The 15,967-nt window shown below is 37.4% G+C and overlaps 1 protein-coding gene across 9 annotated transcripts in view; it reads left to right on the top strand.

The window, feature by feature from the left end:
- Nalcn (sodium leak channel, non-selective) overlaps positions 1 to 15,967 on the top strand; it is a 317,664-nt gene that overhangs the window by 97,088 nt on the left and 204,609 nt on the right. For all 9 annotated transcript variants that reach the window (XM_021181515.2, XM_029469212.1, XM_029469211.1 and 6 more), the window contains exon 10: positions 7,525 to 7,611. In XM_021181515.2, the coding sequence (XP_021037174.1) occupies positions 7,525 to 7,611 (87 nt within the window). The remainder of the gene's footprint in view (positions 1 to 7,524; positions 7,612 to 15,967) is intronic.

Below are 15,967 nucleotides of genomic sequence, written 5' to 3'. Positions count from 1 at the left end.
AAAAAAAAAAAGATGAAAAGGCCTAAAGCTAGGACAGTCATCCCAGATTCTTATTCCAATATGGTGAAAGTGATCTAGTTGCTTAAAAGTACAGTGGGTGGCTTCAATACAAAATAAAATTTCCAAAAATGCTTGTGGATGTTTGACTGGATTCTAAGACAATGAGTCCTCAAAGGCTTCCTGAGAAAGTTCCCTCTTTTTTTAAAACCTTTATTAGTGCAACCTCAAGCCTATACAGTGGTCTTTATATAGAGAATGTATTTAATTCAGAACAAACCAATCAAGGTACAAGTGAATATAGAGAAGACTCCTCAGTCCTCCCTGCGTGACTGTGGTTCTTGAAAAGTCAGCCTGTGTTCAGTATGGTTTCCTTCTCCTAAGAAATTAGAGATGCCCTGAAACATACAAAAGCCTCAGAGCACTTGACTGTAAGAGGCATTCTGATATCCTATTACTTACTTGCTTATTTTTGTTTATACATTTTGCTTCTTAGAAATGGGAAGAGCAGGCTCATACATCTTCTAGAATGAATAGAAGGAGAGAAAAGAAGCATCTAGAATTAAGAAGGAAACAATTTAATGTTTTTTAACAATTATTTTGAGATTTTATGAAGAATGAATTCATTTTTAAGTGCTTGTATAGATCTATTGATTTAAAGGTCTCTATGGAAAGGTCAGAGTGAAAAAAAATTTTTTAAAAGACTTTAGAAGGCTGATATATATGGTGGTGTAGATATCAAAATTATCCCTCCTTTGTTACAAGTAAAATCATGTCAAAATGATTCAAACGTCCATGAAAAGAAATTATCATGCTACATAGGTTATGTCATAAACACCACGTTGTGGAACTTTCAAGGAATCAACCAGAAAGCTCTTGTTCCTTGTCTGGCCCTTGTTAGCTGACTGTGAGGTGTAGCAAAGTTTCAGGTCCTTCCTCAGGTAACAGTCTCTTGGCAGGCATGCTTTCTGTGACACTGAGATGTAAATGGAACATAAAACTGTGAATGCAGCTCTTACATGTAGTACTCCTAGGGGGTGGCCTAAAATGTCCCTAAAACCGTATTTTGCTTATTAAGTAACTCCAACAGATAAAATCACAGCTGGAAAGGTAAAGAACCAAACCAGCTAGCAGTTATAATAGAGGATGAAATGTGAAAATTTTGAACAAAGTCGTAGAAAATTATTTTGATGCAAAATTGCACTTAATGTGGAGGCATAAATCAGGATTTCAAGAGGGAACTCGCCTGGATGTTCAGCAGAGGTAATCACATAGAGAACTGTGAAAAACCTTCATTAAGAAAAATGCTATGGCTGAGGACCCGGTTGCTAAGCAACCTAAGCTCCTGCAGGCTTCCTCTTGGTAAAACACCACTTAGGCAGCCTAGCAACTGGCCTTAGGCTCCACCACTTGCAAGAGGTCCCTGAAGCTTTTGTGTGTGCAGAAGTGGGGCAGAACATTTGAGGAGACTGTTCCATTTGTAAAATCTGACCAAACTCAGAGCCTGGACTTCCCTTTTATTGGTTTAAAGCACTGAACCATAAGTGTCTAATTCTAACAACATAGGCTCCAAATCGATTGAATAATGTTGATTACTGTATGTCACACAGCTTTTTGGACATGAAATAATTTCTTGCCTTTATCTATTATGTGGGAAATTCATGTTCAATGTGTTTTTCTCACCAAAGAGTGCTGGTAATATTGGACTTAGCAATGTCTCTAATTATGTGAACTTCCCATGAAAACCACATGGGTGGAGATGTAAGCGTGTACACACACACACACACACACACACACACTCGCGTGTACATCCTGAGGGTAGAGTAGACCTTTAGACATAGGCAGTTCTATACGAATTGGCCCTGATATTTCAGATGCAAAACAGAATCCATGGTAATTTTTTTCTTTAAAATATCAAAGCAATATTTTTATTTTAATGGTCACTAACAAATGTCCCTGAGCAACCACATAGAAACGAATTAAGGAAATGTTGCTTGCAAAACTTTTGTACAAAGCATGCTATGGTGTCAACAGCAAAATGAAAGCAAACTAGAACTGATCCTTTCAGATTCCTAATCATAGACCTGGCTGAGCTGCACTGGGGTCAGTGACTCCATTCTGTGTAGTTCTTGGTGTGGATCATCTTGTCACAGACTCAGACATAGACTGGTGTATAGGTCAAGAGGTCCACATTCCTGTTACAAAATATACTTTGTATTAGTCCACAAATAGAATTTCTCATGTCACCATATTTAGGGGTGTGGCCCCAACTCTGGGTGTTAGTATGTGCAGACATGATCTAGGAAAGCTTTAAACACAGCAATTTCTTCATCCAGACCAATCTTCACATCCTTCACTGAACAGTTCACGTTATAGACCTGTCATCTCTTGACCTAGACTGAAGAATGCTAGAGATAAGCTGACTCCTTTGTCCAGAATAAAGATGGAAGACCCATCAAAGCCCAAGGCCACTCTGTTGTATTATGCATACTTAAATTTTATAATTTTTACAATGGCATCCTGTTGGAGTTCTGACACATAAGCACTGTGCTGTGTGATGAGAACAGTATTCCTGAGACTGTCATCAGTGACTGAGCACTCTAGCTGACAGATGCTATCTGAGTTATTATCCTCTGGCTAAATCAGAAGATGGATGAGGGTAGAGTTGATGCAAGCACAAGGGTGATTTTAAGTTGTTCCTTCTTTGCCTTCCTGTCAACATCTTCAGAATTTGCCTAAATCACCCTCTGAAAGAATGTGTGATGCTCAGCAAGAAAAGTAGAGTGTAAATGAAAGACACATGAGCAAAAATGGAAAGAATTGATTCACCACAAAGAAAAAGAATGCCACGCATAACCCAATGCTCAACTTGAGGGAAAAAATTGCTTAGTGTCCCCAAAGCCAGCAGTTTCCACATGAATAGATATCACTCAGATGTGTGAGAAGGCAGTTAACAGATACAGCTCAGAGAAAGGGTGTCCCTGAGTAGTGCAGGAGCAAGTTCTTTTCAGGGAGAAGCCATAGGGACAACATGAAGCATTCACCATAGGAAGCTGGGAACAAAAAATTAAGCTTTGTGAGACTTACTCAGTAAATGTATTATTTTGATGACTCTTTTTTTTCTAATTTGTTTCAAGATAAGGTCTCACTCCATAGTCCAGACAGGCTTGAACATGTGGCAGTCATCTTGCACCAGCCTTCTGAGAGCTGGTTTCACATGTATATGCTGCCTTTCATGGACTAAATATAGTCTTTGATAATGAAATCCTGCCAGGTATCCACCCTCCTAATTTTAACAAATGATCTATTTTTAAAATACTTAACTTCAGAAGAAGCAGAATGATTTCAAAATATATTAAAGTTTTTCTCCATATTTTGTGTGTGTGTGTGTGTGTGTGTGTAAGCAAATTCACATTAAAAGTTTGAAATTTTAACACATTTTCAAGGTAACCTGATGATTGGGATGATATTTAATATTTGTAAACCAAGCTGCCAAAAAAACCCCAAACAATTACAAATTCTATCATTTTCAAATGAACAAGCCTGAGCTAATTCACAGGGCTGAAATCCACATGCTTTCCCAAATGTTTGTACTAAGAGAAGAGTGTTCATGGGTGTCCATTACATTATGATAGATAGTGTCCCTCCCACTAGTTGATCCAGTCTTCTTGCAATGCGGAAATACATCAACAGTGACACAGAGTATCACTTTACAACCTGTCTTACTTGTTTACATGCACACATGTGTTAATTTTCTGGAAATTAAAATGTCAGTAATGACTGTCTTTTGAGATATTAGTTAATTTTTTCACATTTCATTCAAATTTCTAGATGTTTAATAATAAACATTTTAATAATATAATAAGAAGATAATAATCACATGATTAAAATACAAGGACCACTGAACATTTTTATTAAAACCACCTGGGTTGGATTCTACTACATAGGCCTAATACTCAATACACATAGCTTAGATAACTTAGATTTGTGTTCTTTAAGGGTAAAGTTGAAAGACATCACTTGGGTTTGGATCACTGGTCCAGGTTACTAATAAACCTGTCCCTACTGACCAACCCACCATCACCTTTATGTTCCACTTTATATAGTCTCCCTTCCTGTTGTCACATTGTAGACTACAATTATCTCTTGTAGCTGTATCTCTCACATTTATACAAGCCAGCAGAAAAGAAATACAGGAAGAACAAGAAGGCTCTGCTTAGAGCCTATAGGCTACTGTCTAGTCACGTAGTCAATGCAAGCTTCTAGAAAAGGGCAGCAACTGGTTCTCTTGTTGGGTGCTTAGTGACCTCATAAAAGTGTCCTGACATTGGAAGACAAACAAATCATGGCCACAGTCATACCCATTATCCTCCCCAGGGACCTTATCCCTTGGAGTTCTTGTCTCTGTTAACTAACTTGGTTTTAATCTCAAAGATCTAGTCATCATATTAATCAATCTAAATAATGTATGATTTGGAAATCTAAAGAAAGTATGACACGTTTGCATTTCTGATACTTTATTCCATACACAGGGGTGACCTTCAGAGAACTCTTTTGCTGACAATTAAATTGATTTATTTGATTTGGGTCTGCTGAAAAAATATAATTTAACAGAGAAAATTAGTTTGCCACCAGTGAAAGGAAATATTAGCCCCAGGGGTGCTTTGTGCCTTGACAAGACAGTGTAGAAGGCATGGACAGAGAGTTCTTAGCCAGTGACTGACAGCATAGGTTTTGACAGTTGCCCTTAAAAGGAGAATCCCAGAATTATGACAGGGCCTTTAAAGATCACTTTAACTAGTTTGTTATTCCAGCAATGTCTATATTCTCACAGTAAGCCCATTCATGAAGTATGTGCTTGGTTCTACCACCAAGAATAACTTTTAAATTTTATTCTAAGGAGAAAGTAAGTTCTATCAATAGACAGCAGGGAAGGACTATTTGCATAACATCTTTGGTCACAGAATCTTTGTATAAATGTGCACCTCAAAGGTTTCACTTAAATCTGTATGTACAGCCTGTGAGGTTAGGCATCATTTATTTTCCATTGTTGTAATCATGACACAGAGAATATTTTTCTTCCTGAAAATTATTTATAATATTTCTGGCTAGATTCTGAAAGTATAATTATGGAGCCTATGTAATGATCCATGTGCCATTAATAGTGAATCTAGTAATGATTCACTATTAAAACAGGGGGTAGGACCAACATAAAATCACAAGTAATGGTAGCAATGCAAATTCTTTTTTTTATTGTATATTTTCTTTATTTACATTTCAAATGTTATCCCCTTTCCCAGTATCCCTCCCTCCCAGAAACACCCTGTCACATTCTCCCTCCCCCTGCTTCTATGATGGTGTTCCTCCACCCACCCACCCACCCACTCCCACCTCCCGACCCTCTATTCCCCCACACTGGGGCATCTAACTATCAAGCTTTCATAGGAACAAGGACCTCTCTTCCCATTGATGCATGAAAAGGCCATCCTCTGCTACATGTGCAGCTGGACCCATGTGTACTCCTTTGTTGATGGCTTAGTCCCTGCAAGTTTGGGGGGTCTGGTTGGTTGATATTGTTGTTCTTCCTATGGGGTTGCAAACCCCTTCAACTCCTTCAGTCCTTTCTATGACTCCTTTATTGGGAACCCCAGGCTCAGTCCAATGGTTGCCTGTGAACATCCACCTCTGTATTTGTAAGGCTCTGGAAAGGCCTCTCAGGAGAAGACCATATCAGGCTCTTTTCAGCATGCACTTCTTGGCATTCACAATAGTGTCTGGGTTTGTAACTGTATATGGGATGAATCCCCAGGTGGGACAGTCTCTGGGTGGCCTTTCCTTCATTCTCTGCTCAATACTTTCTCTCTATATTTGCTCCTGAGAGTATTTTGTTCTCCTTCTAAGAAGAACTAAAGTATCCACACTTTGGTCTTCCTTCTTGAGCTTCAAGCTGTATTACAGAGCAATAGTGATAAAAACTGAATAGTGTTGGTACAGAGACAGGCAAGGAGAACAATGGAAAAACCTGAAGACCCAGAAATGAACCCACACATATATGGTCACTTGATCTTTGACAAAGAAGCTAAAACCATCCAGTGGAAAAAAAAAGACAGCATTTTAAACAAATGGTGCTGGTTCAACTGGNGGTCAGCATGTAGAAAAATGCAAATCGACCCATTCTTTCTTCTTCTTTTCTTTTCTTTTCTTTTCTTTTCTTTTCTTTTCTTTTCTTTCTTTTCTTTTCTTTCTTTTTTTTTTTATTTTTTTTGACAGGGTTTTTCTGTATAGCCCTGGCTGTCCTGGAACTCACTTTGTAGAGCAGGCTGGCCTCGAACTCAGAAATCCACCTGCCTCTGCCTCCCAAGTGCTAGGATTAAAAGCATGCACCACCACACCTGGCATTAAATCAACCCATTCTTATCTCCTTGTAAAAAGATCAAGTCCAAGTGGATCAAGGACCTCCACATAAAACCAGATACACTGAAACTTATAGAGGAGAAAGTGGAGAAGAGCCTTGAACACATGGGCACAGGCAAAAAACTCCTGAACAATGGCTTATAATGTAAGATCAAGAATTGACAAATGGGACCTCATAAAATTGCAATGCGAATTCTTATGTATACAAAAAAGAAAGTTTGGGCTGTAACAAAACAGTAAATTATTATGGTTACTGTCTTTATTTTTTAAAAAATTTAATTCTACTTTATCTCATTAAAACCAATACATACACACAAACACACAGGCACACATACCACATGATTCCTGAGGAACAGGAAAAATTGCATATATCTTCCAGCTGAATATCATGTTGCTGGATGAGATGTTAAGTGGTGGTGGACTATTCCATAAGGTTATCTCACAGACATGTGAGTGAGTGGATTTCAGTTAGGCCAATAACATCTTGAATTTTATCTCGTTTAAGCCCTCTAAGGGCTTAAAGTCTAAGGGCTCTAAGTTCCCTTTGTAATATGACCTAGTTAAAATAATTGTAGAAAGTCAGTTAAATACCCTCTCTTAGTTTCATACCATTGAAATAGCACCAGTCTCATCCCCCACATTGAAGGTGAATCCCTGATATTATTTGACGTGAGAATGTTTTCTACTTCACACACTGAAAGATCTTCTTAAATATAGTCAACAGAGAGACATAATGCTTAAGAATTCTAAGTATATTTTCTTGCAGAGATCAAAATGATAATGAACATAATCAACTAAGAGAGTTAAGTATTTTTCCTGTATAGAAGAGTATCTAAAAGATTATATAGGCAAAATCTATATAACCCAGAAATTCCATGACAAATATAATGAGTGCTCAATAAATGAAAGCTATTATCATTGCTCATGAGAGTAGTATTATTCACTTGTTTTTCATTTCAGTATTAAAATGAATATAGCTGAAGTGATTCATAATCCAAATATATACTTTAATAAGACAGATTTTTCAGTAATATTTAAACACATAGAACGTTACAGACAGAACTAGTTCTCATTGTTCCATGTTCAACATCTCTGACTCATCTCTTCTTAAAGATGTTCCATGAAGATGCCGCTGGTGGTTGGCAGCTGGTAGCTGTGGATGTCAACAAGCCCCAGGGACGTGCCCCAGCCTGCCTACAGGTACAGCACAATACCATTTTAAAAAATCATCCAGTATGAATTTTTGACTTTAATTTTATAGGAAGAAATTCATAGGCTCCAAGCTCTAAACTTGCCCAGACTTATTGAGAAGTTATAGACATGGTTTATTCTTTTTTGTATTAAGGACCTAGTTAGTATTCATTTAGATATATAGTAGGTTTCCAACTTTGTTTTCTGTTGCTGACCAAAAGAAATCTGGGCAGGAAAGTGTCCATTTGGCTTACATATCAAGGTTTTATTCTATTGAGTTCATTCAAGGCAGGAACTTGGAGACAGGAAACATGGGAAAATGCAGCTTATTGCCTTGCTGTCTATATCTCATTCAATCTGCTTACTTAAATCATCCAAGACCACCTACCTTGGGATGGCACCACCTACAGCAGTCTGGGTCCCTGCCACAACAATGATTAACCAAGAAAATGCAACCAAAGATGTGTCTATTGGTCAATCTGATGGGAGCATTTCTCAGGTGAGGTTCCATCTTCCAAGATGATCCTAGCTTGTGTCAAGTTGATCAAACCTAGCAATCAAATGGAGGTTTGATAAACTTTATGAATGAAGGCACAAAAGCAATAGCATTTCAACAGTATAAAAAATCAATTAATAGTTTTGTTGCCATGTTTGTCCTTGTGAAAATATTTTCTAAGAGATCTGAATTATTTAGGGTTGTACAATATCTCCATGTGTATCTGGGAAAGAAATGTATTAACACAAGATCTACATGTTCAATCTCTAGAGCAAGGTGATGCCCAGGTGTGTTCTTAATAAAGAACTCCAAAAGTAAGCATGGGCTAGTAGGTAGCAGGGTACCTGAGGGTCCTGATAACATGCAAGTGATTAAAAGCGGGGGCCTGGGGTCGCTACTTATGAAACTTTTAGACTCACTCAGGTTTCTTTGCCTCTTATGGAGGTTTCTTCAGATGTATAACTGTCTTGAATGTTTACAATTTATATTTAAGAAATTATCTTTCTTTTCTGGTATAAAATCTTCTCGTACTTTGTAAGCTGCCTTTTCATTTTGTTGCATATTTACTTGATTCTATCGTTTAAATAATGAAAGTTAATTATTCCCAGATGATCAATGGAAATATTAAATATTGTTTTGTGGTTTTCTTATGAACTATTTGGATTGTACCAGCATCATTAATAAACAACTATAGCAGCTACTTCTACTACCACAGTCACCATTGCTTGCAGTCATTCCATAGTTTAGCACATTGAAAAATACAAAAGGATCAAAGACTTGTTATGAAAATAAGCTAATAGAATACCAAATAAGAGACATAAAAGACTCAAAAAAACATTAATTACATGCTTATTAATTGATGTAATAGGGTTGAATTCTGAGCCGGGTGGTGGTGGTACATGCCTTGAATCTTAGCCCTTGAGAGGCAGGGGTATCTCTAATTTCAAGGCCACAGAATAAATTCCACTGGGGCTACCCAAAGAAACCTTGTTTCAAAAAGAAAAAGTTGAAGTCTGTAATTAGGATATGACAAGTCACTCTTCTGAGAACAGAAAGGATGAGTGACAATGTGAGCATGAGTAAAGTCTGAGCAAGATTTAGTGCTGTGACACTGTTGTAGTAAGATAAGAGCTGGGCTAGAAGTGCCTAGATGTGGCATCTGAGAGATATATGTGACAGAATTAAACACAGATCATTAGTACAGCAACACACTAGATGAACTTTGCAAAAGTGAGTTAGGAACTATGAAATGAAGAGCAGGCAATTTAGTATGGAAGAGGTTCTGTCACCCATTGGCTGTCCTTAAATTGATCTTCTTAAAAGGAGCTAGTATCCATTAGAGGTAGGAGTTAAAAACTGGGAGAGGAAAGGAGGTAAATATCCGTAGTAAATGTATTTCCAAATTTTTCACAAATTAGCTGTCAATCATTAAAAGAACAGCACACACTACCACACATTTACCATGGTGAATGAGGTTGAAAACTGGAAACCATTTAAACTGAAGCACCTCCTCACTCCTTTTTTTTTTTCTTAAAACTTTAAAAAAAATTTTATTAGATATTTTCTTCATTTACATTTCAAATACTATCCCCAAAGTCCCCTACACCCTCCCCCTGCCCTGCTCCCCTACCCACTCACTCCCACTTCTTGGCCCTGGTATTCCCCTGTACTGAGGCATATAAAGTTTGCAAGACCAACGGGCCTCTCTTCCCAGTGATGGCCGACTAGGCCATCTTCTGCTACATAACAGCTAGAGACACAAGCTCTGGGGGTACTGGTTAGTTCATATTGTTGTTCCACCCCTTCATCTCCTTGGGTACTTTCTCTAGCTCCTCCATTGGGGGGCTCTGTGTTCCATCCTATAGATGACTGTGAGCATCCACTTCTGTATTTGCCAGGGACTGGCATAGCCTCACAAGAGACAGCTATATCAGGGTCCTTTCAGCAACTAAGACGAAAGGATTGACCATCCAGAGACTGCCCCACCTGGGGGTCCATCCCATAATCAGCCACCAAACGCAGACACTATTGCATATGCCAAGCACCTCCTCACTCTTATAGACTATAATAACCTCAATACCAAGGACAAGCAGAGGCACATGCCACCTCTTTTCACTTTTAAATGTGATTGTGCTCCCATTATAAAGAATTAATTCAGAAAAAAAAAGATTTAAAAAAAAAATAGAGTTACCTTTACAGCATGTCTGTTCCTCACTTCTTCCCTGGAGATAAACAGAGTGGACTTTCCGCTGCTGCCTCCTGTACTTGAGCTCTTATCACTTGCAGATCAACACTGTGTGGATTTCCCCAACCTTCTGTATTTGATCTCTTCCTTTTTAAAATTAATTTGTTTGTTTTTACATCCCAATAGCTGGCCCCCTCCTGGTTCCTTCCTCAAACTGCCCCTCTGATTCCCTCTAAGAGAGTGCTACCCTCCTGGGTATTACCCCAACCCCAGCACATCAAGTCTCTACAGGATTAGGTACATCTCCTCCCACTGAGGCCAGACAAGGCAGTCCAGTTAGGGTAAAAGGATGCACAGAAAGACAGCAGAGTCAGTAACAGCCCCTGCTCAAGTTGTTAGAGGACCTGCATAAAAAGCAAGCTAAATGGAGGCTACATATGTGAGAGGATTCTAGGTCCAGTCCATGTATGCTTTTTGGTTGGAGGTTCAGCCTCTAGTAACTCCATGGATCCAAATTAGTTGACTCTATTGGTCTTTTTGTAGAGTCTCTATCCCCTCCAGGTCACTCAAACTTTCCCCCAACTCTATTCCAAGATTCTCCAAGATCCCTCTAATGTTTGCCTGTAGGTCTCTGCATCTGTTTCAGTCAGCTGCTGGGTGAGCTTTTCAGAGGCCACTTATGCTAGGTAGGTTCTTGTCTGTCAGCATAACAGAGTATCATAAATAGAGCCACAGATTTGGTTCTTGCCCATGAAGTAGGTCTCAAGTTGACCTGTTACTGGTTGACTATTCCCTCAGTCTCTGGTCCATCTTTGTCCCTGCATTTCTTGAAGACAGGACAAATTTTAGGTTGAAAGTTTTGTGGGTGGGTTGGTGTCTTTATTCTCCCATTGGGAGTCCTGCATGACTACAGGATGTGGCCTCTTCAGGTTCCATATCTCTCTACTATGCATCTCAGGCTAACTTCACCAGCATTGACTCCTGGTAGCCTCCCCTGATCCCAGGTCTCTGACACTTCCTAGAGATTCCCCACCCACCCTGGCAGCTACAGATTTTCATTGAGTCTCCTGGCCCTCTGGCCCACTCGCCTGATCCTGATCACTTATTAATTGTAGATCAACACTGGGTAGATTCTCAAAGCTTCCTGTATTTGAGCTCTTATTAATTGGAGATCAACACTGGGTTGAGTCTCACAGCCTCCTGTTTCTTGAGGTCTTACACACTTGTCTCTCACACCATCTTTGCCTCTTCACACAGTATTTCTTACTCACTATTCACCAAAGCTCAGCTCAACAGCTCTTTTGTAAAGAATTCCTCTTTGTTTAAATATAGCAAGTTAGAAACCCCCATTACTTGTCTCCATGTTGTTCTATACTGTTTGTTGTTGTTGTCTGCTATAACTTTGATAAAAGTAAACTCTGATGTAGTCAAGGGTGGCCAGATTGAAAGCAAGCCATATTTCTAGGTCTTGCTGTATTTTAGAAGTAGAATATGTGACTAGACATGGAAAATATGTGAAACTTTGGATCTTATTATAAGAAAATGCTCTATTCTAATGACAAAGGCCAGGAGTCCTTGGATTAAAAAGGGAACTCTGCCACCTCTAGGATGTTATTGGTTCCTCGTTTTTTTGTTTTTTTTTTTTTTTCTAATTTATTTCAACAATTTCAAAATTACAATCTCAGGTTAATTACAGTCATTCAAGCACTTCACTCAAACTTGACCATTCAGGCAGACTTGGTCTAGGTTCCTTTCAACTATGTCAATCCTACCACATTACTTGTAAATGAAATCATATTATTTTGCATGTAGAAGGAAGTAAAGGAATTCTGAGAAAGAAGATAGTCATGTCCTATCAGAGCTCTGTCTTCATGCTTCAGAGGAGTCATGCCCACAAAACCATACAAAGTTATCTAAAGCCAGGCTGCTTTCAGGAAGTAGTTTCTTGACATATAATACCAAAGCACTGCTTGTTTTAGACCATAATGACATGAACATAGAAGGAAAACTCTTTTACCAGAGTAGTTGTTATTGCCATAATTGGTTCAATTTCTGGTTCCTGGAAGTGAGACTCATGAAAACAAATAGAGTAGGATTTCAAAAGCCACACTTTCAGACCTTCAAATGCTTTGTTGCTTCTCCATTCTTGTCCTCTCATTTAATCAACATGGAAGCAGATATTACAGTGAAGGTCATAGCTTTTTGTAGTGCTCATGGTCAGTGTGTCCTCTACTGTTATGGAGTTTTCCCTTGTTGGAGAAATGCTAAATAACATTAATCAACACAGAGACTTTAATTTGCCTTGGTTTCTTGGTTCTTCATTTTTTCCTGCACAGGCTAGAACTAAAAGTGTTGATTACCACAGGCCCGTATATTTGCTTTTCATAAAGCATTAAAAGACATTTCTCTTTTTACCTCAGTGGTAAGATAATAAATAAATCTCCAGCCAGCTAGGTAGGATTATCAAACATACTTAAGAACTTAAAAGCAGACATTCTATGAGCACCCCATGCTCACAGAACACACTGAGAAATGAATCTATTCTTCATAGAAGCAAAGACTACCATCCAAGTTGTTAATGTGTTATTCTGAGATGAATTTTCACATTTTGTGTGTCTTGTTGGCTCTTGTTTGGAAAGTCCATAAAAAATACATGAGAATAATGTTATTTTAGATTGCAGAAATCATATAATAACACATAATTCATAAATTTAAAATATGTTACAAAATAGCACATCCATAATTTTATATTTTCAGAATTTTATATTCATAACTAAGCATAATAGAGACTGGCTCAAACCTTCTAAACATTGGGGATATTAAAATAATACCTTACTCTTTTGTGTTAATTTCTCTGAGTTTGCTAAATTTCTGCATTTATATTATATTTGCACCACCTTTCAGCTTTCTGTGTCCTTGTCTGACTTTTTGGATTGTGATCTTTTCCACCAACTATAAATAATTGGACAATTTAGTAATATTAATTCATGTGCCTTAATCTACTCTACCTTATATTAAATGGTAGAACTCTATTAGTCTCCCTACTATCTCTTTATATTTATTGGTTTTAGAATGATTCTGATTAATTATGATATGCTGTGATCCAATTCTTATACTGAATAATAGACTCTCTATGGTGTTATTAGTGGAAGAAAACTAGCCACCTCTGGTCTGCAATTAGAAAATATGTAAATTGATTTGCCATTATGAGGCTCAAATTATAATCGTAATCACAGACATAATAAGTATAATGGGAATCATATGCCAGCATGCTGAGAAAAGATTTAGTTTTATGACCTTAGCATGGTCTTTTCTGTTTTATAGTAAATGAAAATAAATTTGCTTGTCCATTAAATTATAAAGTCCTAAACTCACAGGAGTATGGGCAGAACGGTATTATTAGCCTGATTAGAGATTCTTAAGTTCTCTACTATACTTGTTGACATTTTTTTAAACAATTTAATGTTAATTGTGTTCATTTTGAGTGGAAGGTACTTTTACTGATCAAATTAATGATTTCAGGTCCATTTGTTTCATATGTAAAATTTAGTAACATGTCTAGTTCCAGTATATACACTTAATTCCTGACAAATTCACTTTTACATTAAGAATAAATGAATTAAAGTTCTATAGCCCATGAGGCACCTCCACTGTCCTGTCTGAAACGACTTATCTTTCTGTCTTCCCTTCCCTGACACTAGTCTCCAGCTAGTTTCCTTCCCAGCCTCCACTTTGAAGTATAAGAGCAAGAAGGCTGAAGAAAGGGCAACAGTCTAAGGGTGTGGGTACACCAACCCTCACAACTGGCTTTTCTTCTCTTAGAGCTAAAACTGCTTCTAACATTCACCTCCTATTCCTACCTTACAATCTGAGAAAATTATATGAACATTTGTGTTTTGGTTGAAAATTGTTGTGTTGCAATGTTCAAAAGAGTGCACCTATTGCAGGTACAGTCTGGCATTTCAGGTCACTGTGCATTCTGTACCTATCTTTTGTGAGCCATATGATTTTTCTTTTCTGTCTGTCTCATTCTCTTACCCGATAACTATAGCTTCATTCTAGTTCTTGCACATTACCCACAGTGGCTGACTATGACGCTGGGCCTGGTGACCTCCCATACAAGTTCTCAGAAGAAAAATCACCAGAAAACTTGCAAAATAAAGGTTAACTGAGAGGAAATGTAATTTCAGAATAGGTCACAAAATGTGAGAGACATTGAGTTCAAGAATTTGGTCATGGAAATTGAAGTAGACACAGCTGTTCCACTTAAACAAAATACAATTAGAATAACCTTTTAGTGTCAGTAGGGATTTGATACCGGACAGGCTGTTGACACTGATTTTCAAGTCTGTAGATATTCAAATCCTTTATAATATCCTGAATGTCTTTGGTGTCTGTTGTGATGTTTCCCTGTTAATTTCAGATTCTGTTAATTTGGGTCATTTCTATTTCTTTTTATTAGTTGTGTCAAATCCATTCATCTTCTTAAAACACCTTGTATATCTTGTTTATCTTCTCAAAGATCCAGCTCTGAGGTTCAATTATTCTTTGTTTTTCTTTTTTCTATTTTATTAATTTCTTTATTGATTTTTATTATTTCTTGCTAACTACTTGGTTTGTTTGCTCTTGATTTTGTTTTGCTTCTGTTTGTTTCTCAAATTTTTGAGTAAGATCATTAAGTCATTTACTTGTGTTTATTTTTAATGTAAGCACTTAGAGCTATAAATTTCCCTCACAGGACTGCTTTTAATGTGTCCCAGGGTTTTCAGAATGTTATGTTTCCATTTAATTCCAGATTTTTTATTTCTTTCTTGATTTCTCCTTTGTCCCATCTATCACTCAGTAATGGATTTTAATCTACCTGAATTTATATTCTTACTAGAGACTTGTTCACTGTCTATTCTATTATATTGCATTATGGGAGGTATGATCGATGCAGTTATTTCAATCTTTCTGAATTTGTTAATATTTGCATTCTGTCCCAAAATGTGGCCCATTTTAGAGAAACTTCCATAGACTGCTGAGAAGAATGTATATTATGTTTGGATAGAATATTCTGTAGATATCTGCTAAGTCTAATTGACATATGATATCATCTAATTCTGATGTTTCTCTGCTTTGTTCAGATGACCTGTCTATGTTTCTCTGCTTATGTTTCATTCAGATGACTTGCCCATTTGAGAAATAGGACTATTGAAATCACCTACTATTAATAGGATGATGTTAATCTGTCTTTAATTCCAAAACTACACTTTTTATGAAATGGAGTGCACCAGAGTTTGGTGCATATATGTTTATGATAGCAATGTCTTCTTGGTTAATTGTTCCTTCAATAGACTGGAGTGTCCTTCTTTATCTCTCATTAGTTTTAGTTTGAGTCTATTTTGTCAAATATTATGATAGTGATAGCTGTTGTTTCCTGGTTCCATTTAAATGAAGTACTTTTTTTTCATCCTTTTATTCTAAGACAGTGCCTATCTTTCAAACTAAGTTTCTTATAGATATCAGTTGAATGGAATTTCTTTCCTGGTCCATTCAAACAGCCTGTGTCCTTAGATTGGAGAACTGATACTGGTAATATTTAGAGTAATTGTGAAAGATATGTGTTAGATGAAATCATTGTGTTGTTGGTTTTGGTATTCTCTCTCTCTCTCTCTCTCTCTCTCTCTCTCTCTCTCTCTCTC

Source organism: Mus caroli, chromosome 14 (assembly GCF_900094665.2).
Source record: "Mus caroli chromosome 14, CAROLI_EIJ_v1.1, whole genome shotgun sequence".
Classification (NCBI taxonomy): Eukaryota; Metazoa; Chordata; class Mammalia; order Rodentia; family Muridae; genus Mus; species Mus caroli.
Note: the sequence above shows the minus strand (reverse complement) of the source record. Positions and strands in the feature narration are given on the sequence as shown.